At 34.9% G+C, this 25,303-nt stretch overlaps 1 protein-coding gene across 1 annotated transcript in view; it reads right to left on the bottom strand.

Moving 5' to 3' along the window:
• Positions 1-9,576: 9,576 nt before the first annotated feature.
• The window catches only part of PITRM1 (pitrilysin metallopeptidase 1), a 50,942-nt gene continuing 35,215 nt past the window's right edge, over positions 9,577-25,303 (bottom strand). The window contains exons 15-27 of the mRNA XM_037835663.1: positions 22,997-23,113; positions 20,689-20,821; positions 19,151-19,271; positions 18,950-19,026; positions 18,444-18,609; positions 17,979-18,079; positions 16,428-16,548; positions 15,303-15,374; positions 14,665-14,777; positions 12,514-12,639; positions 11,290-11,435; positions 10,403-10,505; positions 9,577-10,265 (exon numbers count right to left, since the gene is read on the bottom strand). Coding sequence (XP_037691591.1) covers positions 10,172-10,265; positions 10,403-10,505; positions 11,290-11,435; positions 12,514-12,639; positions 14,665-14,777; positions 15,303-15,374; positions 16,428-16,548; positions 17,979-18,079; positions 18,444-18,609; positions 18,950-19,026; positions 19,151-19,271; positions 20,689-20,821; positions 22,997-23,113 — 1,490 coding nt within the window. The 3' untranslated portion in view covers positions 9,577-10,171. The remainder of the gene's footprint in view (positions 10,266-10,402; positions 10,506-11,289; positions 11,436-12,513; positions 12,640-14,664; positions 14,778-15,302; positions 15,375-16,427; positions 16,549-17,978; positions 18,080-18,443; positions 18,610-18,949; positions 19,027-19,150; positions 19,272-20,688; positions 20,822-22,996; positions 23,114-25,303) is intronic.

The following is a 25,303-nucleotide window of genomic DNA, read 5'->3' as shown; positions in this document are numbered from 1 at the left end:
CAATTAACACCCACCCTGAAGGGGCAGGGTAACAGTTCCATGGAAATTATCCAATCAAACGTTTCACTCACAGTTGATTGAGTCACATCTCCAGGGAAACACTCAAAGGATTCCAGAATAAACAAAATTAATACATCTTCCCCCACAAGACTGCATCAAAGAATATGGCTTTTGGCAGGACATAATATATCCGAACTAGCTCACCAACTAAGCCTTAATTCACCATTCCCTACTCCTCCCTGGCCCTTGGCAACTTGTATTTTAGTTTCTGATTCTAGTTATTTCATACCAGTGAGATCATACAACATTTGTACTTCTTTTGGCTTATTTCACTCAACATTACGTCTTCAAGGTTTATCCACATTTTTGCAAGGATCGGAACTTCATTACATTTTAACATAAATACTATTCCATTGAATGTACATATCACATTTTGTTTATGCATTCATCTGTTGATGGATACTAGGGATGCTTCCATTTTTGAGCAACTGTGAATAATGCTGCTATGAACATTGGTGTGCAAATATCAGTTCAAGTCCCTACTTTCACATTTTTTGGGTATATACCTCAAAAAGGGATCACCAGGTCATATGGCAATTCTATACTTGACTTTCTCAGTAACTACCAATCTGCTTCCACAGTGGCTACATCATTTTACATTCTCACTGACAATGAACAAGAGTTTATATCTCTCCACATCCTCTCCAACACTTCTTATCCACGGTTTTTTTTTTCTTTTTGATTAGTAACAACTATACTGGGTGTGACATGTATTTCATTGTGGTTTTGATTTGCATTTCTCCTAATGGCTAATGATATTGAGCATCTTTTCATGTGCTTTTTGGCCATTTGTAATTCTTCTTTGAAGAGATGTCTATTCAAGTCTTCTGTCCAGTTTTTAATTTAAAAAAGATTTTTTTTTTTTTTTTTTTTTTGGGTTGTAGGAGTACTTTATATATTCTGGATTGTAAACCATTATCAGATATGTGCTTAGTTAATATCTTCTCTCATTGTGTAGGTAGTCGTGTTACTTTCATGATTAAGTCCTTTGCATAAAAGTTTTATATTTTGATGTGGTCCAATTTGTCTATTTTTCTTTTGTCACTTGTGCCTTGGGTATAAAGTCTAAGAAACCATTGCCTAACCCAAGGTATTGAAGATGCTTCCCTATGTTTTATCCTAGGAGTTTTATAGTGTTGGTTATTATATTTATAATGTACTTGGTCCATTTTAATTTTTGTATATTGTATGAGGCAGGGTTCCACCTTCATTATTCTGCATAAGGCTATCCAATTTTCCCTGCACCACCTGTTCGAAGAGATTATTCTTTCCCAATTGAGTGGAATTGGCACCCTTATCAAAAATCCATTGGCCATACATATGAAGGTTTATTTCTGAACTCTCAGATCAATTCCATTGGTCTGTATGTCCTTGTGCAAGTACCATGTTGTTTTGATTACTGCAGCTTTGTAGTAAGTTTTAAAACTGGGATGTGTCAGTCCTCCAAGTTCATTCTTATTTCAAGATGGTTTTGGCTATTTGGGGCCTGTGGTGGTTAGAAGCTATTATGTACCCTAGAAAAGGTTATGTTCTTTTAATCCATTCCTGTGGGTGCAGACCTATTGTAGGTTGAACTTTTGATTAGATTATTTCAATTGATAAGTGACCCACCTCATTCAAGGTGGGTCTTAATCCCCTTATTGGAGTCCTTTATAAGAGGATAAAACACCTGCAGAAGATAAGAGATGAAATTAAGAGAAGCTTACAGAAAAACACCTAGAGAAATTTAGAGAGAAAGCCACAGACACAGAAGCCAGACACAGAAGCAACAAAACCCAGGAGGGAAGACCAGCAGAAGTTGCCATATGCCTTGCTTTCTGACAAAGGTGTCCCGGATGCCTGCAGCCTGTCTTCAGAGTCCCGGTATTTCCTTTTGATGCCTTGAGTTGGATATTTTTATGGCCTAAGAACTGTAAATTGTAAGCTAATAAATCCCCATTGTAAAAGCCAACCCATTTCTGGTATATTGCATTTCATCACCTTTAGCAAACCAAAACAGGGCCCTTCCATATACCTTTGTTAATTGGCATTTCCAATTCTTCAAAGAAGGCTGTTGGATTTTTACTGGGATTGTGATGAATCTGTAAACTGCTTTGGGGAGCACTGATATCTTAACTAGAATGTAGCCATTCAATTCATTAACACAGAATGTCCTTCTATTTATTTAGGTCTTCTTTGATCTCTTTTAGCACTGTTCCGTAGTTTTCTATGTATAAGTCCTTTACATCCGTGGTTAAATTCATTCCTAGATATTTGATTCTTTTAGTTGATATTGTAAATGGAATTTGTTTTCTTCTTCAGATTCTTCATAACTAATGTTTAGTTACACTATTGATTTTTGTGTGTTGATCTTGTACCCCACCACTTTGCTGAATTTGGTTATTAATTCTAGTAGTTTTATTATGGATTTTGCAGTACTCTCCCTATATAGGATTGTTATTTGCATATAGGGAAAGTTTTACATTGTCCTTTCCAATTATGGGTGCCCTCTATTTCTTTTTCTTACCTAATTGTCCTAGCTAAAACTCCAGTATAATGTTGGATAACAGTGGTAATGGTGGGCATCTGTGTCTTGTGCATGATCTTAGAGGGAAAGCTTTTCAGTCTTTCACCACTAAATATGATGTTAGTTGAGGATTTTCCATTTATCATATTCAAAAAGTATCCTTCTACTCCTGGTTTTCGAAGGTCCTCCCCAACCTTCACCCCAAGTATTTTTATCAAGAAGGGTTCCTGGAATTTGACAAATGCCTTTTCTGCATCAATTTGGTGATCATGTGTGGTTTTCTCCCCCTTTGTTCTATTAATGTGGTGTATGACATTAATTGATATTCTTATGTTGAATGAACCTTGCATACCTGGGAAAAATCCCACTTCTTCATGGTATATAATCCATGTTAGTATTTGTTGAGGATATTTGCATCTTTATTCATAAGGGATATTGGTCTGTAATGCTCTTTCCTCATGGTATCTTTATCTGGGTTTGGTATTAGGGTGATGTTGACCTCACAAAATGATTCAGTGAATATTCCTTCCTCTTCAATTTACTGGAAGAGTTTGAGCAGGATTGGTGTTAATTCTTAGAATCATTAGTAAAATTCACCAGTGAAGCCATCTGGTCCTGGGCTTTTCTTGTTGGCAGGTTTTTGATTACTGATTCAATCTCTTTACTAGTTATTGCTCTGCTGAGATCTATTTCTTTCTGAGTCAGTGTACATAGTTTGTTTCTAGGAATTAGCTAATTTCATCTAGGTTTTATAATTAGTTGGTATACAGCTGTTCACAGTATCCTCTTATAAACCTTTTTATTTCTGTGGGGTTGGTAGTAATGCCCCCCCTCTTTGATTTCTGATTTTAGTTATTATTTGCATCCTCTTTCTCTGTGTGGTGATTTGGAGCTATGTATCCCCTGAAACCATATTCTTAAACTCAATCCCTTCCTGTCAGTTTGAACCCATTGTAAGTAGGACCTTTTGATGAGGTTACTTCAGTTAAGGTGTGACCCAACTCAATAAGGATGGATTTAATCCTGTTACTGGAACCCTTTAGAAGCAGAATGAAATTCTGACAGAGACAAAACCATGGGAAGCAAGAAGCTGAAGGTCAACAGAACCCAGAAGAGAAGAGGCCAGGGGAGGCCGCCATGTGCATTGCCATGTGACGGAGGTGCCTAGTACCAAGATCACTGGCATCTAGCCCCAGAACACCAGTCTTCAGGAAGAAAGCATTGCCTTGATTTGGACTTTTCCTAGCCTTGAAACAGTGAGCTAATAAATTCCCGTTGTTTAAATTAACCCATTGCATACTATTTGCTTTAGCAGCCAGAAAATTAAAATCTTCTTTATCTCTCAGTATACCTAAAGGTTTAATTTTATTGACTTTTCCAAGAACCAACTTTTGGTTTGATTCTATTCTCTATTTTAATTATCCCCACTTTAATCTTTATTTCCTTCCTTCTGCTCTTCTTGGGTTTAGTTTCCACTTCTTTTTCTAGATACTACAATTGTGAGGTCAGGTCTCTTATTTGTCTTCCTTTTGTTAACATAAGCATTTAGAGCCATAAATTTGCCTCTTGTCACTGCCTTTGCTATATTCCATAGGTTTTGGTATGCTGCATCTTCATTTTCATTTACCTCATGATATTTCCTAATTTCTCTCATGATTTCTTCTTTGACCCATTGGTTGTTTGAGTGGGTTAATTTCCACATATCTATGACTTTTCCAGTTCTCCCTCTGTTCTGGTATTGATTTCTAGTTTCATTCCATTGGGACTGGAGAAGATACATTATATGATTTCAATTTTTTTGAATTTGAGACTTGTTTTATGACTTAACATATGGTCTATCCTGCAGAATGACCCATATGCACTAGAGAATATGTATTCTGCTGCTGTGGGATGAAGTGTTCTATATATTTCTCTTATGTCTAGTTGGTTTATAGTGTCATTTAAATCTTACATTTTCATATTGATGTTCTATCTAGATGTTCTGTCCATTTTTAAAAGTGGTATACTGAAACCTCCTACTACTAATGTAAAAATATGTGTCCCTTCAAGTCTGTCAATAATTGCTTCATATATTTTGGGACTCTTCTGTTAGGAACAAATATATTTATAATCTTTAAGACTTTTTGTTGAAGTGATCCCTTTATCAGTACATAGCGGCCTTCTTTAGTCCTCCTAAGTTTTTTGATTTAAAGTCTACTTCGTTTGTTATTAGTATAGCTACCACAGCTCTCTTTTCATTACAATTTGCATGGGATATTTTTCCCATCCTTTCACTTTCAACTTACTTATGTCTTTGAATTTAAACTAAGTCTCTTGTAAACAGCATATATCTGGGACATGCCTTTTTTTTTTTTTTTTTTTTTTTTTTTTAACTTAATCCATTCTGCAATCTCTGCCTTTTGACTGGAACATTTAGGCCATTTACATTTCAAGTCAGTACTGATTATTCAGGGCTATCTTCTGCCATTTTCTTTGTAAATCTGATACATTTTATTTATTTATTTGCTCCTGAATTCTTTCATTAATGCCTGCTTTCATATTCTTTGATTTTTTTTTTTTTTTTTTTTTTTTTTTTATTGTACCCTTTTGAGTCCCTTCTCATTTCTTTCTGTAGACATTTTTTATGTATTTTCTTTGTGGTTACCCTGGGGCTTAAATTTAATATGCTACATCTATAAAAATCACATTTGGCTTGATACAAACTTAACCTCAGTAGCAGTTGTTCCTATACCCTTACTTTCTGTGCCAGTTTGAATACATTGTGTCCCCCAAATACCATTATCTTTGATGTAATCTTGTGTGGGCAGACGTTACCAGTTTTGATTAGATTTCTTTGAGTGTTTCTTTGGAGATGCGCCCCACCCAGCTGTGGGTGATAACTCTGATTGGATATTTCCATGGAGTTGTGGCCCCACCCATTTAGGGTGGGGCTGGGTCAGTGGAGCCATATAAATGAGCTGACAGGCAGAGGGAACCCAGTGCATCTGTGAGTGACATTCTGAAGAGGAGCTACAGCCAAGAGGGACACTTTGAAGACAGCACAGGAGCTGCAGATGAGAGAGTTTGAAGACGGCTGTTGAAAGCAGACTCTTGCTCTGGAGAAGGTGAGAGAGGACAAATACCCCAAGTGCAACTAAGAGTGACATTTTTGAGGAACTGCAGCCTAGAGAGGAACATCCTGGGAGAAAGCCATTTTGAAACCAGAACTTTGAAGCAGACGCCAGCCACGTGCCTTCCCAGCTAACAGAGGTTTTCCAGACACCATTGGCCATCCTCCAGTGAAGGTACCTGTTCTAGTTTGCTAATACTGCAGAATGCAAAACACCAGAGATGGATAGGCTTTTATAAAATGGGGGTTTATTTCACTACACAGTTACAGTCTTAAGGCCACAAAACATCCAAGGTAACACATCAGTAATCGGGTACACGTAGTCTGGAGATCTCCTCAGCTAAGTATTCCAGGTTGTTGCTTCCAAATTCTTCCTTCCATCTGACACCAGGACTCAATTTTGCCAAATTCTGTGCCACTTTAAAACAAGGATCGCCTTTCTTCCAGTTTACAACACATTCATCATTTCTGTTCAAGTCCTCATCAGAAGTATCTTTAGAGTCCATATTTCCACAAACAGTCTCTTTAAAGCAGTTTTGGCCTTTTTTATCAAGCTCCTCACAATTCTTCCAGAGTCTTCCCCTTATCCATTTGAAAAGCCGTTCCAACATGTTTGGTATTTGCAAACACAGCAGCAAAAGCACCCCACTTCCGGTACCAAAATCTGTTCTAGTTTGCTAATGCTGCAGAATGCAAAACACCAGAGATGGATAGGCTTTTATAAAATGGGGGTTTATTTCACTACACAGTTACAGTCTTAAGGCCACAAAACGTCCAAGGTAACACATCAGTAATCGGGTACCTTCACTGGAGATGGCCAATGGCGTCCGGAAAACCTCTCTTAGCTGGGAAGGCACATGGCTGGCGTCTGCTCCAAAGTTCTGGTTTCAAAATGGCTTTCTCCCGGGATGTTCCTCTCTAGCAAGCTTGCTCCTCTTAAAAATGTCACTCATAGCTGCACTCCGTTCAGTCTCTTTGAGTCAGCATGTTTTATATGGCTCCACTGATCAAGGCCCACCCTGAATGGGTGGGGTCACACTTCCATGGGAGTATCCCACCAAAGTCACCACCCACAGCTGGGTGGGGCACATTCCAAGCAAATCTAACCAGCACCAAAACGTCTGTCCCACAAGACCACAAAGATAATGGCATTCGGGGGACACAATACACTCAAACTGGCACAGTACCCGATTGCTGATGTGTTACCTTGGACACTTTATGGCCTTAAGACTGTAACTGTGTAACCAAATAAACCCCCTTTTATAAAAGCCAATCCTTTTCTGGTGTTTTGCATTCAAGCAGCATTAGCAAACTAGAACACTTTCCCCCACGATTTTGCTGTACTTGTTACAAATTATATTTTTATACACTGTATGTCCAAAACCAGATTTATCATTACTTTTTATGCATTTGCATTTTAAAACCTGTTAGAACTAAAAAAGTAGTTACAAACCAAAAAATACCATACAATAGTACTGTCATTTATAATTACCTATATGGTTATCTTTATCTTAGGTGTTTTATTTCTTTACGCTACTTTGATCCACAGTCCAGTGTCCTTTCCTTTCAGTCTGAAGAACCCCTTTAGCACTGCTTTTAGGAAAGATCCAGTGCTGCTGAACTCCCTTAGATTTTGTTTATCTGGGAATGTCAGTTCTAAAAGACGGTCTCACCAGATATAAATTTCTTGGTTAGCAGCTGTTATTTATTTTTTTCCAGCACTTTCAATATTTCATTCCACTGTCTTCTTGCCTCCATATTTTCTGCTGAGAAATTGAGACTTAATCTTACTGGGACTCTCTTGTACATAACACATGGGTTTTCTCTTGCAACTTTCAGAATGCTCTCCTTGTCTTTGGCATTTGACAGTTAACTATCATGTGTCTAGGCATGGTACTCTTTGAAATTATCCTGGTTGGCATTCACAGGGCTTCTTGAATGTGCAAATTCTTGTCTTTTTTTAAATTTGTTTTCTGCTGTTATTTCTAAGAATATTCCTTCTTCCCCTTACTGTCTTCTCCTTCTAGGACGGTCATAATGTGTATGTTGTTATGCTTGATGGTGTCCCACAGGTCTCTTAGACTCTGTTTGCTTTTTTAAAATTATTTTTTCTTTCTGTTCCTGAGCCTTAATCATTTCATCTCTCTTGTATTCAAGATCAGATTCTTCTGTCAGCCCAACTCTGGTGTTGAAACCCTCTAGGGAATTTTCCGTTCAGTTACTGTGTTCTCCAACTCCAGTAGTTCAGTTTGTTTCCTTTTTAGGATTTCAGTTTCTTTATCAACATTGTCATATTGTTGATTGATAAGTTTTCCTCATATCCTTTATCTTTTCTTCCTTTAGTATTTTCTTTTACCTCCTTAAGCATTTTGAGGACCATTTTTTAAGAAGTCTTTGTCCATTATGTCCAAAGTCTGGTCTTTGCCACTGATAGTTTTTGGATTTTCATCTTGTTCCTTTTGATGAGCCATCATTTCCTGTTTCTTTGTTTGTTAGGTAATATTTTGTTGCATACTGCATATTTTAATATTTTAAAGTGTTACCTCTGGGATTTAGTCCCTGAGTGGTCTGTTCCTTAAGTTCGTATCCAGCTAGTGATATGATAGAGATTTCCTTGAGTGCCAGGAACTAACAAAAATAATCAAAACCAAGCAAAAAATGCCTTTCATAGTCTTTGTAAATTGGCACTGCATTGGCTGGTGCTCTCCTATCAGGATCAGCCTGAGGTGAAGGTGAAGTGCAGGGTCCTGTCTGACTTTTCTGAGTCTGCATCTTGTCCTGGGCTTTCTGCTTTTTGTGGCCTTAGGAATCCCTTGGTTTACAGAAATTCAAATGCCCTTCTATTCCCTAAGAAATAGGCTTCCTCCCCCTCCAGCGTGCTCTATTGTATGACTTAAAGCAGGCTTTTAAGTGCCCCAGGCCACTTTGACTTAACCGTTTCTTCCACTGCTTTAGTTGCCTTCAAGCTACTTCTGTCTGCAGGTCAAGTTCTGGGAGAACAAGCCAGAGAGGAGTTTCCTGGTTCAGTCTTAGATTGGCTCCAACATACAGACACTCCAGTATGTGCTTAGGGGTACTCCTTCTGGAACAGGGCTAGAGACCCACAACAGGAGTGTAGGCTAGCTCCACAATGCTCTGGGGAATAGGTGTGGGAGGGGCAGCAGGGCACCACGAGGCTTCTCCTACCATTTTTAAAGCTGCATTTTCTTGATTTGGCATTGCCCAGTTACTGCAACCCTTTAACTGTTTTCTGGAGATTTGAGCAAGATGGGTCTGTCAATTTTTCCTAGTTGCTCAGATTCTGCGAGGGAGAAGCACCCTAGAGCGTCTTATGCAGTCATCTTGCTGGATCGGAAGCTACCAAAAGGGAGTTTTAAAAAAGAATTTCTGATACCCAGGTTCTTCTCCAGATCAATTAAAACAATATGTCTGGGAACAGACCTTGATTAAAGCTCTCCAGATAATTCTAACATGTCAGAGTTAGCAACCACTGTTTTAGATTTTGGCTATATCAAAATTGGAGACCAAGGGATTATATTCCAGTCTACATGTACAAAAAACAACAGATAGAAAAAAGTTAAATGATAGCCATAATTAATTAAAGGTAGTTAATAAGAACATAAACATAGTGGAATTTTCTATAGTTAAAAACATCTTTCCTTTTTTCACCAGTTTATATTCTTTCAGACCTAGTCTCCAAAAGGTAACATCTAACCATCTTTGTATCAGAAATGGAAGAAAAAAAATTTGCTTATCAAGAAGGTAAATGATCAAAAATAAGTTTTGCTCAGTAAATTTGGGGATGGGAAATAAAAAAAAAAAAAACAGCTAATATTGAGAAATTTTCTTTCTGTCTGAAAAATTTAAACTGTATAATACATGGGACAGATTCCTTCAATAAAGACAAAGTGATGGAAAGCTTATATTTATGCTTATTAATCCAAAACATACTTAGTTTTCTGACAATAGTAATGAAAACAGGAATTCCTCAGATTTTTATCGCTGCCAATAAAAGACTTTTCCAATTCCTTTGTGTGAGCACACATTTTCATAAATCAAGGTAAGGCTTTGGGATAGCTTTGTTCATTTGTTCATTTTATTCATTCATTTTAAAAATAAAGGTCCTAAATAATACTATTTTAGCAAAATATCATTTAAATAACTAAAATACAGGTAGGTCCAAGTTGCCTTTTGTTTTTAAAATTGTTGAAATAACATGTTCTAGGATTAGTAAGGTAAAATAAGTATTTATATTAAGTTTCATAGTTAAAATTTATGCATCTTTGGCATTTAATGCATGATTTTTTCAATGATACTTCTTCATGGTCACTGTTTTCCTTCTCTTTTAAGATGAAAGAGTTTTTCCCAGTCAAAACTTTTTGGCAAAGTTTTAAGAATGAGATATGAGCAAAATTTTCACACACAAAAAATTAACCTTTCAAATTTAGTTCTTAATTTTAAGAGTCCCCGCTTATGGCTAAAACACTTGTGAATGATTATCTTATGATCCATGATGGGTCTTTAGCAATTTTTGCATTCTCTGGTCCAAGAATAGCCAATCCATGTGTGCTCCTCCCAATGCCAAGGAACCTAAAGTTAAAAACATATGGTAAATTGTCACTATTTTCTACATTAAAAACTTGGAAAGGTCAATATAAAGTCTTCACACTGTTTCTGAATTTCATTTTCCCTCACTAAATATATTAAACCATAATATATATACTCACTTATTGCTCACATCGACAAGTTTGTCATGACTGACAGCTAAAAGTTGTTCCCTATGTGCCTGCTTCATCTCATCAGAGAGTCCATACAAGAAAGAGTCCATACCTAAAAGTTAAATCAAAGGTATAGCAGAATAGTTAGCGAGAGTGATCACAGCAGCCAAGTCTCGGGCTGATGTCTTGCTCAGGACATGAACACTGTTACATGGTCACTATAGGTATGTATTTCAACAAAAGGGAAATTCTTGCATGCCTTACAGAAATCAAACCATTAAACTTCACTTTCTCTTATTATGTCTTTATCCATCCTCAGAGCCTCACTGACTCATTACTGATGCCCACTTTTGAAGTAAGAATGAAGAATGAGTAATGGTCATTTAAGGGTGGTATTTTTTGAAAGAATTGACTTTGCAGAGTAATGTGGCCATCCTTGTGCATGTCAAGATGTTCTCCTTCAACCCTACCTAGTGAGTTATATTACCTTGGGAAAATCTTTTAACTTCTCTGGGCCTTAGATCATACATGCTCTAAAATTAATATGATTTGATTCTTTTAAATTGGTGAATATCATGACGGATGTTCTTGCTTGGATGCTTTTCCAAAATGAAAATAACATGAAGAAGCATATATTTTTAAGGTAAATATTTAGGTGGTCAAATATGGAAATCATATTAGAAAAAAAAAGGATAGGGAGATGGGGGAAAAAATGCTCACGTAGTTTAAGATAAGTAACTGAAATGATATAGGACCTGATTTTGGTTCATATGTCCGAAGAATCAAATCTTTCTCTACCTGGGAAAAATAACTCAGAAAACTCAGTTATGTGAAATTCTATCTGGTAATACAATGATCTATTTATTAAGTTTCTCTTTACTATTTAATTAAAATACCTTTGTCTGAAGGAGCGACAGGAGCATCTACAACTGAGAAAACTGAAAGTTTTGCTTCATCTATATCTTGCTGAGTGAATTTTCCAGATTTAGCCCAGTCAACAGCTTTCCCAAAAGAGTGGAGAGTTTCTATTGAATTTGGATCCCTAGACAATCCAAAGAGGTAAATATTCAAACATTTTACAATGAAAAAAACAAATCACAGTCATGTGTTGACTTAACAGTCCTTCAACATTTTCTTTTCATTAATGGCTCTATTCTCACATTTCATTGTCCAAAGAGCCCACTGACAAAATCAATTACTCTTTGTTGAAATTTAAATCCAACTATATAAACCATTTGCTATTTCTCCCTCTACCTAGATGCATGGTTTATCTGCCTAATTTAGTCACTAGATTATTTGAATATAGCTGTTTCCTTGTGATTTCAATAGGACAAGTCAGGTGGATAGAGGAAAATCAGAATTACAATGAAATTAAGGGAATTTATAGAAAGGTCAAGAAGAGGTTAAACACGTTTTACTCACTTTCCATAAGATATACCTCAAATAGTCTAGATATTATCTATAGGTGGACAAATTTCTGAGATACTTCACTTTCTCTAAATAAAAGCAGAGCTTCCATAGCCCTTTATTCATACTAATATAGCACCCATCATGTCTTATTGTAGAGATTGTGGCTAGGGCCCATTTGGTTTTCTATCCTTATTTAAAAGCACAGCATCTAGCACAAAGACATTCAGTATTACAGAATATGAAGCGGTCAGGAGCAGAGGAGATTTGCATCAGAGTGGCAATAAACAATTCTCTCTTTCATTAAAGTATTATAATACATAGTTTCAGGTAGTAGGTCCACAGAAAATTAAGAATTATTGTACATAAAAAAGTAATAGATTTGTGGCTATGACAACAGAACACTGTTCACATTAGGCCTCTACAATTAAAATTAGTGCAGAAAGTGCTCAGATTGTCTTCTAAACATACCAGTTAGCAAACATTAGAATTTATATAAGGTAAAATGTTTCCTGTTCTATACTGCTGTCCCTAAAACCCACCAAAAGAAGGCTTTTAAGTGCCAAAGAACTGGGAAAAAAACAGTGTAAACAAGTTTTCTTTTTTTAATGTTTCTTTTTCTAATATAAGATAACGACACTAATAATTATTAGAGCACAGGACCAGAAGTGAAATAGTTTATATATGTATATCCATATGGATGAAATACTCACCTATAAGAGTAAAGAGTGAATATTCCATTATGGCTGAGTTTTGCACCTCCACCATAAGCCCCACCTTTTTCTCGAATTTCAGTATGCAAGAATTTAGCAGTCATCAAACGTGCCAGGACCTTAAGACTGAAATTAATGATTTTAAAAATGCAAGTTAAAAACAATGTGGCTGAATTTATATACAAAATATAAAGTAACCCAAGGAAATGTCAAGAGTATAATTAAGTGAAAACAAAAATAAAATCAATTTGTAAAGGAACATATACATTGTGGTCCCATCATATTTTTTAATGAAAAGAAACAACAAAAACTAAGAAAAATGTGAAAAATAATTTTCAAACAATTGACTTGGAAATTTTTGGGAGGGGGAAGTTAGAGAGGTAGAGAGTGAATATAAAATCAAACATTTCTAATTGCTTAACATGCTATAATACATATGTACTATATGCATTTTAAAATCTGAAAAAAAAGGTAACTAATTTTGATTGCTATAGCAAATGTATGAATGATCATTTATTTAAATGCATCCTATCATAATATGGGGGAAAGAAAGGAAATGAATAAATCTTTGGATTGGTTTTTTATAGATGTCCTTCTCTAAGAAAAACATACTCCAATAAATTAAATTTCTGTTACTGAAACCTATTTTCCTGCTGACTTCCACTATGAATAGTAATATCTGGTCCTCTGGAAGAGAAAAGGATAGTTCTAGAAAGTATCTTGTATGGCAAAAGATAGAACACATTCCAACGTTCCTGGACAAGTAAGCAATGAGTGGGATAATGTTCAGCAAGAAAGATGCAGATTTGTTTGTTATACCCATGTTAAGCCCACAGGTCCCAACTTACCACCACTTGCTGACTGACCTTGTTCTAAAACAGATGAAGAGAATGAACTAGGCCAGATGACAACCTACATGAATGGGTGAATATAAGCATGTCCACAAAGACCATGATGGGAAAAGAAGCCATCCTATTCTCACTGGAATCAATTAGGAGAAACATGGGATACTAAGAATTACCAGGTTTCACTGAATGGTTTCATTTTTATTGGAATTATTCATCAGTTGGAAATTAATAGAAAGTCAGGAATGCCAAATCTTTGAGGTGAGGTATCTTGTGAAGAATAGTGTTTGTAGACTTGCCAACAGAATTTTTTATCTATGTATTTATTTTTCTTTAGAAATTTTTGTTTCTATGTTATGTAAGAAACACATGTTCACTGCTGAAAAATCATAATACAAAAGAGGGAAAAATTGATAATCCCATTACCCAGAGGTAACCACTTGTAATACTTGAGTGTTTTAAAACCTATATTTTTCTATTCAATAGCAGAAACACATTTATCACTATATATGTATCTATCTATCACAACATATGTATATATTTTTCAGTATATATATATATGTTTATCACTATTCTTGATGATACAGCAAAGTATTAATGTTTATTATCTACAGATATAGAAATTGATCAGCTGTGCCATATATTTTCTATATAGAAGCTTTTTCTTAATAGCAGCTTTATTTTTTGTCTATTTAGTTTCTGTGGAACTACCAGTAACTTTTCCTCAAACTCTCTGCCCAAACACAACACTCCTCTCTACATGGCTGAGCCCCAGCAGATGCATCTGACCTAGAGCTCCTGTTCTCCTCCGCCATTCTGGACTGGCTGCCCTCTAGGTTTATTGCATCAGGCCTTTCATAAGACTTCCCTCCTCTCTTCTCATGAGTTAGATTCCTATTTTGGGAGATTCCTATTTCTTAGTTTAATCCCTCACTTGGGTAAGGCGTAGCATCCAGTAGCTTCCTCAACCAGTGTACACAAGAAGTATGTTTTTGGAGACACTGCATGTCTGAAAATATATTTATCCTACTCTCACACTTTAATTCTTTAACTGATGGGTACAGAATTCCAAGTTAGAAATTACTTTCCTTTAGAATTTGAAAGTATTGATTTATTACCTTCTATTATCCAGTTCTAATATTAGAAGTCTAATACCATTGAGATTCTATAAATGATCTATTTTTTTGTCTCTGAAAACCTACAAAATATTTATCTATGATATTCTGAAATTTTTCAATGGTGTACCTGGATACAGCATGATTTAGGGATTTAGAACCACTATTTTACCTTTTCTTCCATTTCATACCTGGCATGATCTGGATGTGTATAAGGAACAGTTCTAACACATTCGCCAATATAATTCACTGGGAAGGGAAGTAGAAAATGTGTCTTCATCTGACAAGGTTTGAAAGTAGGGTCCTGAGGAATAAAGGCATACCATTCAGATCAAGCTGAATTAACAGAATATAATCCATAAATCTGAATTTATCATTTCCCGTGACAATAATTATGTACTCATATTTAAGAGCAAGGTACTGACAATTACATCATTCCATTCAATTTCTGACTTTTGGTGAATAAGTAGAAAAGGATCACATTGCTTAACTGAAGGTGAATTTACATTAATTCAACATTGTAATTTATATCAAAATAAAGGAAAACTGCAAAGTAATGAGACCATGTAGAGTAACAAATGTCTTCCTAAGCATGAGGAAATGCTTATCCAAAACAGGGCACTCAGTCAGCTTTATTCTAAAAAAAGGAAGGATTCAGGGCAGCAGTGATAAAAAGATGTAACTAACTAGCAATTCTAAGGACAGACATGGCCCGACTCTAGCAATGGTTAGGACAGAGAAAAATTCACAAGTAGAGAGCCTATAGACACACAGTTGTGAATGTACAAACTAGGTGTATTCTGAATTATACCGAATTGTATTAACTTACTGTGATTAACTTTCTTATGATTTGGGAACCATTAACATGTGTACTTCCACTAGATCCATTATGGGCAGGTTTCTGAAAATAAAATATTTCAAAGATAAATGAGAAAATTCCAAAACTCACTTGAAAAGAGAAAAGAAGGTACATTTTATAAAATTCACAGAGCTAACAAGAAGTGTTAGGGCATATTTATTTTAGTATTTAGAACAAATATTTAAATTTGTTAAAGGTTTTAAACAAATGGTATTTTCTTATAGATTTTTAGACGGTCAAGGCAAAGAAGTCCTTCCTGTACATTACAAAGGCAAATGTTTTAAGCCAATTTTTCTTTTGGACTTCTAGTCATAATATTGCCTCCAAAACAACAGGCTATGTAAAATGAATGTGCTGAAGTCAGAGGTAAGCACAAAGAAGTAGCAAGCCACCTTTTATGCTATCTCTATTCACAGGTAAAAGTGGTCAGTGAGACAGAATGGGAAGACAGGTAGAGACATCCATAAATGGAATAAGGGATGTATGAATATAAATAGAGAAGACATTAGAAATAATTCCTTTGCAAAATTTACATACTGTTAACATTCCTCAATAAGAAGTAAGGCTTTTCTACTGATACTGGTGTTAAAGAATTAGATTAAAATCCATATTATAAATTAATCAAATTGATTAGACTTTTACTTGATATAATTATTCTAGAGAAAAACCCATGAATTAACGAATGATGTTGAAAAGGGATTTTCTCAAATTTTGTGTCTTCTAAAACCTTACAAACGATAAGACAGAATTCATCAGATCATTGTTTTGGGCTATCCTTACACTATTTATCCCCAACCGAAGTTTGTTTTTCCCTATTAAGAGACTGTTCATTGTAAGGCACAAGTAATAAAAAGTGAGCTCAGGCTCTAATGCTTCACTACAGAGTATGAATTCACTTCCTAACTGGGTTAATACTGGGAAAATTAATTAATTCTCCTGTGCCTCAGTTCCATCATCTGTATGATGGAGATATTAGTTTCTATACATAGGATGGTTTCACTAACTAAATGACTTAATACACAATAAAATTTAGAACTGTACTTAATACGTGGTTAAGTGCTCAACTACTATTAGCTATATTATTATTATTGTTACCTCAATCACATGTGGACGGACAGGTTTTCGTTCTTTTTTACTTCGACCAAGGTTTTTAATGAAGTTTTCTACCACTTTTTCTGCCTGAGGCATCTGCTGAGGAGTAGCATTCACTGAACATCTGTTTAAACAATTATATATATATATATATATATATATATATATATATATATATATATATATATATATATATGTATGTATGTATAAAAACTATTATAAAAATAAGTGTTTTACTAATTCACTACATTTTTTATGGATAACAAAAATGAAAGTGAATAATAAACTTTTTTTGTACAAAATGCTCAAAAATGTTAAAAAGAAACAGTAGACTAATATGGAAAAAATATAGCCATCTTTCTTTTCTATAGTGCTTTCAAAAAGCCTTTCATGTATTTCAATCCATTACAGCTAATAAATAACATTTGCGATGCAAAGAGATGTTCTGATTCTGAATTCTGTGCTCCTCTGAAGGAAGAGAGAATAAGGAGACTTAAGATCTGCCAACAATGCCTTCAGACTCATACTATCAGAAGATTGATAATTTAATAAAATTACTCCCTAGAAGACACAGTGAAAATGTGAACTGGTTGTTAAAATAGAAAATTCTCTTACAAGTAGCCAAAAAATTATCAGGCTCTCAAAAACTACAGAATACCAGTAATACAATCAAACAAAAGTTGCTTAAAATACACAGTTTACTGATTAAAATATACGGTTTGTAGCCCTAAATTCTAATTTTATTTTAATTAATAGAAGGTACCATTACATTAATGCTAACTGTATTCCAGGCCCTATACCAACTGTTTAAAGATATCATTTCTTTTGATCCCAACAATAAACCTACAAGGAAGGAAACAGAAGATTCAAATAGTTAAGTTACCCAAGATCAATCAGCTGTAAGTATGAACCAAGAATTATGTTATGACCTGTGTCTGCCCATCTCTAAGGCTGCACCTTGATCACTATGCTCCACCACTTCTCACCCAAAAAATGTGTCCTGTAGAATCTGGTGATGATTTCACTGTTGAAAAGATGCCTAAAACAAACTGCTAACAATTTAAAAAATTTCATTCTCAATCACAAACCTGTGGGCCTAAGGCTAATTGTATAACTAAGCTACACACCATCATATAATCATTATTTTTTAACGTTAAACTGTGTGTTTTTACTCTGGTTTTCAGTGCACTAACTTTACTGGGTATCACTGATTCCTCATTTACAGAATATTTGCTATTTACTTTTGGATGTATTACAAATATTCGCAATAAAATTATTTTGCAGTTTTAGGATTAAATTTGCTTTCTCACCTTCTTACCCCAAACATTTAATAAACTTAAAATATTCTTTTTTCCCATAGAAAATGATTTCTTAATTATTAGTACATTGTAGGTCTAGAATCAATTCCATAGCCTCTACCTATGCAAGCATTCTTTTCTCCTGAAACTAACTTCACATAATTATAGCTTCGAGTGAAAATTATCTAAAAACTACACTTAATGAAATGGAATGAAACATAAGATCTTTCTTTAGAAACAAGTCAGGAAACTCTACCTCATATTATCACAGTTTAATAAATGCTTCTTGATATGTGGGAACTTTCTCAGGACTGGTTTGATATCCGTCATTTCTGCAATTCTCTTCATTAACCTCACCTAAATCAAAAGAATTACATATACATAGATATCACATGATTTAATAGACGCCACAGACAGACCTTTTTTGATACTAAACATCCTTGGTATCAAGAATGTAGTCTGAGCATGTGATGTGTTCTGTTTTGTGCTTGAATGTGTGTACGTAGTTGCTCAGCTTGGTGGAGGGGGTGGATTGGGGTGGAGAAGTGGTGGTAGAAAGAGGAAGCTAAATTTAAAAAAATTAAAATTTTCCCCATGAATTGGGGCAATTAGAAGGTCAGTCTTTCTGAGATATATATAATTTATTATCAAAGAATATTTTAACAACTTTGGAAGATCTGAATAAAACCAGTATAACAAATATTCCCTCAAAAAGTGTTACCTGATTCATTCCATTAAAGGTTTCTAGTAAGTCTCCAGCAGGTGTGAGGGTTCTGCTAGCTCTAATGGATGCATACAGATGGCCAGAATCTGGAATTCCATTTGATAGCTCTTGAGCACTCATTTTAACTAATACTTTGAAATGTTCTTCTTCCTCAAAGCATGGGCTATGGAAAAAGAGAAATGTAATAAATTCCTGGAGATCCATCCATATTCCCTTCTCCACTATGGAGGAATCAACACACACACACACACACACACACACACACACACACACACACACACACACACACCCTTCTCTATTACAGAAAATTAATACAGTAATACACTTTCAGACAATTTAAACATCCTTAGAAAATTTGACAAAGAGTCTAGAGGAATTATAAATAAAACTAGGTTATAAAAATCAACAACCAACAAATGAGTAAAATTTTCCACTTTTACAATGTTTCAGACTTAGATTTCTGATACAGCCTAAGAATTAACATCTTTTGCAAATAATGTTACTTGTTAAATATTTCACTCCACAAATGCATCATGTCTGGTAGATTTCGATCCAGGCAGAGAGATGAAAAAAGCACACCCTAAATCATGGAAAAAAAAAAAATACAAAAGAAGAAATTAATTATGAGGTAAATTTAAAAGAAAAAATTGATACTGGAGAAACAAACTTTTGACCATCATTGTGATCTAGAAATAAAATTTTACCTGTTCATACGCATCTAAATGAGAATCATCAGGGACCACGTGGGGAGAAACAGTCATTCCTCCTGTTTTTAGTTCTATTTGTTGAGCCTGTTCTCTATAGTCAAGAATGCCGCAGCCCATCCTATTTAATAACAAATAAATATTTCCTAAATTATCAAGGTTATCTTTACCACATTAGTTTTTACATTTTGCATTAACAGTTACAAGTTGCTTGAATTAATAACCACAGTTGTCACAAATCTTTTTACGCTTCAAAAATTATAAAACATGACAGCAGTTTTACATTAATTCAAGGAGACTGTTTACTTCCTCTCTCTACAAGGTGGAAACCAGTTTCTCTTATTTAGGGAATTCCTTTTAGAAGTCCACTGGACACTTAGGAAGCCAGTGTCTAAAACTAAAAATTAAAAATTAAAATGTGCTTCTTTTCCAGTCCTATGCTTTTCTTCTAAAACATTCTGACACATACTTTATTTGATCAAACATTTGGTATTCTTGGGGGGGGGGGGGTCTGAAGAATAAGCCTTTCGAGTTTTTAAGAAAAGCAGAAGTCACCTCAGCAAATTAACAGTGCTTTTTAAAGAAACATTCTAACCAATGTTCCTAATACAAGAAATAATTTAAGCCAAGCCGACAACTGTGAGGTTTTTCCAAAACTGCTATAACTATAAAAGGACAAGCAGAGGGAGCTGTATTGAAAAAAAAAAAAAAAAAAAAGACAGGGAACTTTCCAAGGTCAAGGACATTCTTCATCTGACCACATACTCGGCCAGGGTACTGAAGATCCCTCACTTATCTAGCTTTCTGTAATGTGAAAATATTTTTCTTTCCACAATATGAAGACTGCAAATTAAGTATTAAATTGGGAAACAGGTCCTATCTAGTTTGCTAAAATTGTTTAATTTCTCTTTATTTTTCCTGGAACATAAGAAAGGAAAGCCTACAGCTAAAATTATCTACCGTTTAGCCTGCCATCCTTGGGTATTTGAAATGGAGCAGAGTTCGGTAAGGGTTTTATGCCACTGTGTGTGACTTGTACATGTATTTTCAAATACATTCACAGGCATCTATTTTCAATGGGAAACAGTGATAATGACTACAAATTTAGCTTAGTGGAGTTACAAACTAAGGGAGGAGGGTACTACATAATCTTTCAAGATCTGCAGGTGTTCATTTTATAATTAATTACTTTTTGGATTAAAAACAATTTCTTTTTCAAAATCTTAAAAATAATACTTAGTCCTTGAGATAGATGTGTCTAGAAGTATTTCCTTAAATTCATAAATATCTTAATATAAAATAGTAAGAAAATGCAATTTTCATAAGAAAACAGATGCTAAATAAGCATATTGTAGAGTTTCTTATACACTGCAAAAATACTGTAAGTGCTGAAAACAAAGTGATACATTATAAAGTGATTACTATCAATGCAATAAAACAATATAAATATACATACAGAAAACATATATTAATAAAATGTGTACATATATATCTTAAATTTTATGTTTCCACGTCTTCACTCCACATGTCAGACTTACTTGGTAAGCACACTGCAGAAGAGAGGCACATAAGGTTTTAGCTCTTCAGGAAGTGTGTTTAAACTAGTAAAAGCTCTGAAATATACGATACCATTGGTTGGTTGGGCACAGTACTGAACAGGGATTTCTCCACCTATACAAACAAAAATAATTTAACTTTTTTATTATAATCAATAACATTTTAATCATTTTTAATATTTAAAAAATAAAGTTATTGCTTTCAAGGGTAGAGGTTTAAAATTTCTGGTAGCAAAGAAATATTATTCATTTGCTATAATTTATATAAATTTCTCTATTGAAGTTTTATTAGGGAAAAACCAAACTGTCTTAAATGTTAAAGTAATCTCTGAATTTTATAAAGAATTAGAACATAAGAATAGGTAATTCTGGTCCCTAATCCCTGATTTTTATAAAGAATTTGAACACAAGAATAAGTAATTCTGGTCCCTACTCACTTCTGCTTACCCTTATCAATCTTTGCTCAAACCCTCCTTTTTATCAGAATGGACTAATTAGCTCATTCCTATATTTTATCCCCACTATTTCATCCATCTTAAATGTCACTCATCACTTTTAGGTTCTCTAGATACTATGTCTCGTTACTTTTAGATACTAGTCTCATCACTTTTAGGTCCTCTAGATACTATGTTTTCAATAAAATTCTTCCTGATGATCCAATTCACAAAGCACTCAGCATATGATATTCTGTGTGCTATTCACATCCCATGTCCTCAGTGATATTTCTAAGTCTTTCAAGGGTATGTAGTTGTGTATTACATTTTTTATATCCCTAGCACAATGCCCTAAACAAGAAAAGGAACTAAAATATTTATGAATGACTGATTTATATTCACTAACTCTTTTAAAGAGTATGTAATGAGCTTCACCCATGAATAAATACTGTGGGGTGGGGGAATTTAGAGATATAGGGGATACTGACTTTCAAGAAGCCTAGTGTAGAAGAAAAGATTTCATTTACATGCACATACATACACATACAAATAAATCAAAGAACATAAACATGGTAAGTACTGTTAAAAAAAAAAAAAGGTAAGCTAGAGATGCTTCAAAAAAGACAAAGTAATGCTCAAATACAGTCTAAAATTCTATCCTAAATGGATATAAGTTAAAGCATAACATTGTAGTAAGGTTTTCCTCAGGATAGATAAATAAAATGTCACTTGTAAACTGAACGTCAACACCAATAGGGTAACACAATTCCAGAATTATGTCTCTCATACACTACCAACCAGAAGCCAAGGTAAAAGTCAGTACCTTTGAGAAATCAAAAACAGTGACAGACTTTAGGAGGTAGCACTAGGATGAGAGAGGATGATTATAATAGCAAACCTGAACTCTCCCTTTCTGTTCTTCAATACCTAAAAATTGTTAAATTTCTTTATTCTTCTACTTCCTATATTCTCTCTGTGCCGGTTTGAATGTATTGTGTCCCCCAAATGCCATTATCTTTGTGGTCTTGTAGGGCAGACGTTTTGGTGCCGGTTAGATTTGTTTGGAATGTGCCCCACCAAGCTGTGGGTGATGATTTTGATGAGATGTTCCCATGGAGGCACGGCCCCGCCCATGCGGGGTGGGCCTTGATCAGTGGAGCCTTGATCAGTGGAGCTGACTCAAAGAGAGGAAACTTAGTGCAGCTGTGAGTGATGTTTTGAGGAGGAGCAAGCTTGCTGGAGAGGAACGTCCTGGGAGAAAGCCATTTTGAGGCCAGAGCTTTGGAGCGGACGCCGGCTGCCTTCCTAGCTAGCAGAGGTTTTCCGGACAACATTGACCATCCTACAGTGAAGGTGCCCTATTGCTGATGTGTTGCCTTGGATGCTTTGTGGCCTTAAGACTGTAACTGTGTAGCGAAATAAACCCCCGTTTTATAAAAGCCTATCCATCTCTGGTGTTTTGCATTTTGCAGCATTAGCAAACTAGAACACTCTCCCATATATTTATAGCTGAATTAAAGAGTTAGTTTGGGCAAAAGAATCAAAGGTAGCCTATATCCTTTGATTTAATGCAACCACAGCATAATCAAATCCTTATCTAACTGAAGAAGTAGCAAATTACAAAGCCATAACAAATGCACTCCCAGGAAAACAAACATACGGCTCTTACCGAGTAGGAAAGTCTATCATCAATGAGTGTTAAAAACAATTTACAAGAAATGTGAAGAGAAACAACTATAAATTGATAGGGCCACTCATATTTCATGAAGAACATTCAAAACATGGTTTTACTCTTTGTGGATACTGACATTTAATTAAAAAAACAGCACTCATGAAAATCAGTTATTTCTATTGACCTGCCAATGCTACATCCAACTTAGTAAAAGGTATGGTAGGCTCAATATCCGCAATCTTTAATGCTGGTAGACAAGAGGCATCTTGAGGTTTACTTTGCTGATCCCGCAATTCTAAACCTAAAAAAAAGAAAGAGAAATGAACATGCAGGACTAAAATTAAAGAACTTACATAATTCATCTCCTTTCTATTTGTTTTTACATTAAAAACCAGCAAGCCCACACCAACTGTTGGTAGTATATAAGCGCTAAGGTTTATAAGGTATCTGCCATTTCCAAACTAGATTTAGAGGCATTAGTTATGTGTTCTGGTAGGTAGATCTTTTCCCAATTCTTATTCTTCAATTATTAAAAAAAAAAAAAAAAAAATTGCTTTAGAACAGCTGTTTGCTCAGCAGTTTCTCTCCCACCCACACTCAAAGTTTTATAATACAGACTGAACTGGTTTATGGAGTTTCCAAACCATTTCTTGCTGGCTTGAACTTTAAGACTTTTGCACGTGTTTTCTATTTCATTTCACTAATCTCAGCAAAATACATGAGTAATCACAGATATTTTACAAATTTATAGCAATGCTTGAGACACATTCTTCTGGGCGTGATTTTCTATTCATATAATTAGGGGGTACAAACTCCTTTTTCAAGAATTGTTCCACAGAATTATAGTCTAGGAGAGGAGAGAACCAAAAGTTTTATAGTATTTTTTAAGGATAGAAGTGAATGGTGTATTCATAAAAATACTTCATATTTTAAAATTATGTCAAACAAATATAAAAACATTATTTCACATGCATGACTGACAGAGGTTACTGTACTGAGTTATTTTAACTCAAACTCATGATAAAGAATACTCATAGTGTCCAATAAACTGACTTAAAAGGAAAAGTAGTAGTTTCCCCATTACCTAATCTTCCATTTCTACCCTTTTAAAGTTCCTATCAGAACTTGTTCCTTGACAAGTTATCATATAACTGTTTGCTTAGAGATGGGAACCCAAAGTACAAAATGACTATGGGACTTCATAGCACAGCAAGTGTCTCATGTAGTACCTCTACTCTCAATAGGTATCACTGTGTCCCATATTAAACTAAAAGATGAAACCATTCTCTACTTCCTAACTCTTCATATGCATACCTGGAACAGCTATTTCCATGACCAACAAACTTGGGTCCCTTGATATCTTGGTCTTAAATGAACAGACACTACTTAACACTGTGGCCCTCTTAAGGGGAGGCTATTTATTTTTCATAAGGCACATACCTCAGACAGAGTAGGGAGGAGATATTAGGGTCTTTTTCACTCTACTCTGCCACTTCCTAGCCACTCCTTCTCCAGGCTCATGTAAGAAACCTCTCTATTTGTTTTAAACACCAGCAATTCTCTTCATTCCTCTTCCTCATTGTCATTTACAAAACTCCTACATCATTCCTTTCACTGAAGCCTTTGGCGTTCCTCTCCCCATTCCAAATTCTGAGTGATTAATCATCCATGTAAATAACCCATCTAAGACCATGTGGCAAAAACACTAATAATACTTATCAAAGTGTAAAAAATCAAGGGTGCTTTTGCAATCTCTAGGGTACCACTGAAACAATAATTAGTTAGTAGACGGGAAAATGGAAGAAGAGTAAGATTTGATTAAACTACAAAGAGGCAAGAAATGAAAGCAAAAGTACATAAAACAGGTGGGTCAAAAGAAAATACATAGTTAATGTGATGAATATAAACCCAAATATATCAGTAAATTATATTAGCTATAGATGGACTTAATCTTTTCAATTAAAAGATTAAGATCAGACTTGATGGAAAAACAAAACCCAGTATGTGCTATTTAAGAGACACACCTTAACTATAAGGACACAAAAAGCCTCAGAAAAAAAAAAAAAAAAAGAAAAAAAGATAAACCATGAAAACACCGATGAAAAGAAAGCTGGTGTAGCTACAGTAATACAAATATTCCAAAAGCTGGAGGAAGAGGCGTTTCAAGAAGGTAAAAGCGGTTAATAGTGTCAAACACTAGAGAAGTCAAGCAAATTAAGGAACGAAGAGTATTCATTGGATTTAGTGACATGGAACTCATGAATGACCTTGGGAGAAAACAATTTCAAGGAAGCGATGGAAACAAAAATAAAACAAAATAAAAATAAGATAAAGAATGAAAGGGAAGGATAAAGAGAGCTAAGTTAGAAAATTCTCAAACATGTACTTGTGAAGAGATGGGAAAAAATGGAAGACTATTAAGACAGGTAAACACTGACTGGTGGGCAACATTGGAGATTGAACTAGAATTTAACACATTATTCTGTAATAA

This window comes from Choloepus didactylus, chromosome 5, assembly GCF_015220235.1.
Source record: "Choloepus didactylus isolate mChoDid1 chromosome 5, mChoDid1.pri, whole genome shotgun sequence".
Lineage (NCBI taxonomy): Eukaryota > Metazoa > Chordata > Mammalia > Pilosa > Megalonychidae > Choloepus > Choloepus didactylus.
This window is presented reverse-complemented; position numbering and strand designations above follow the sequence as displayed.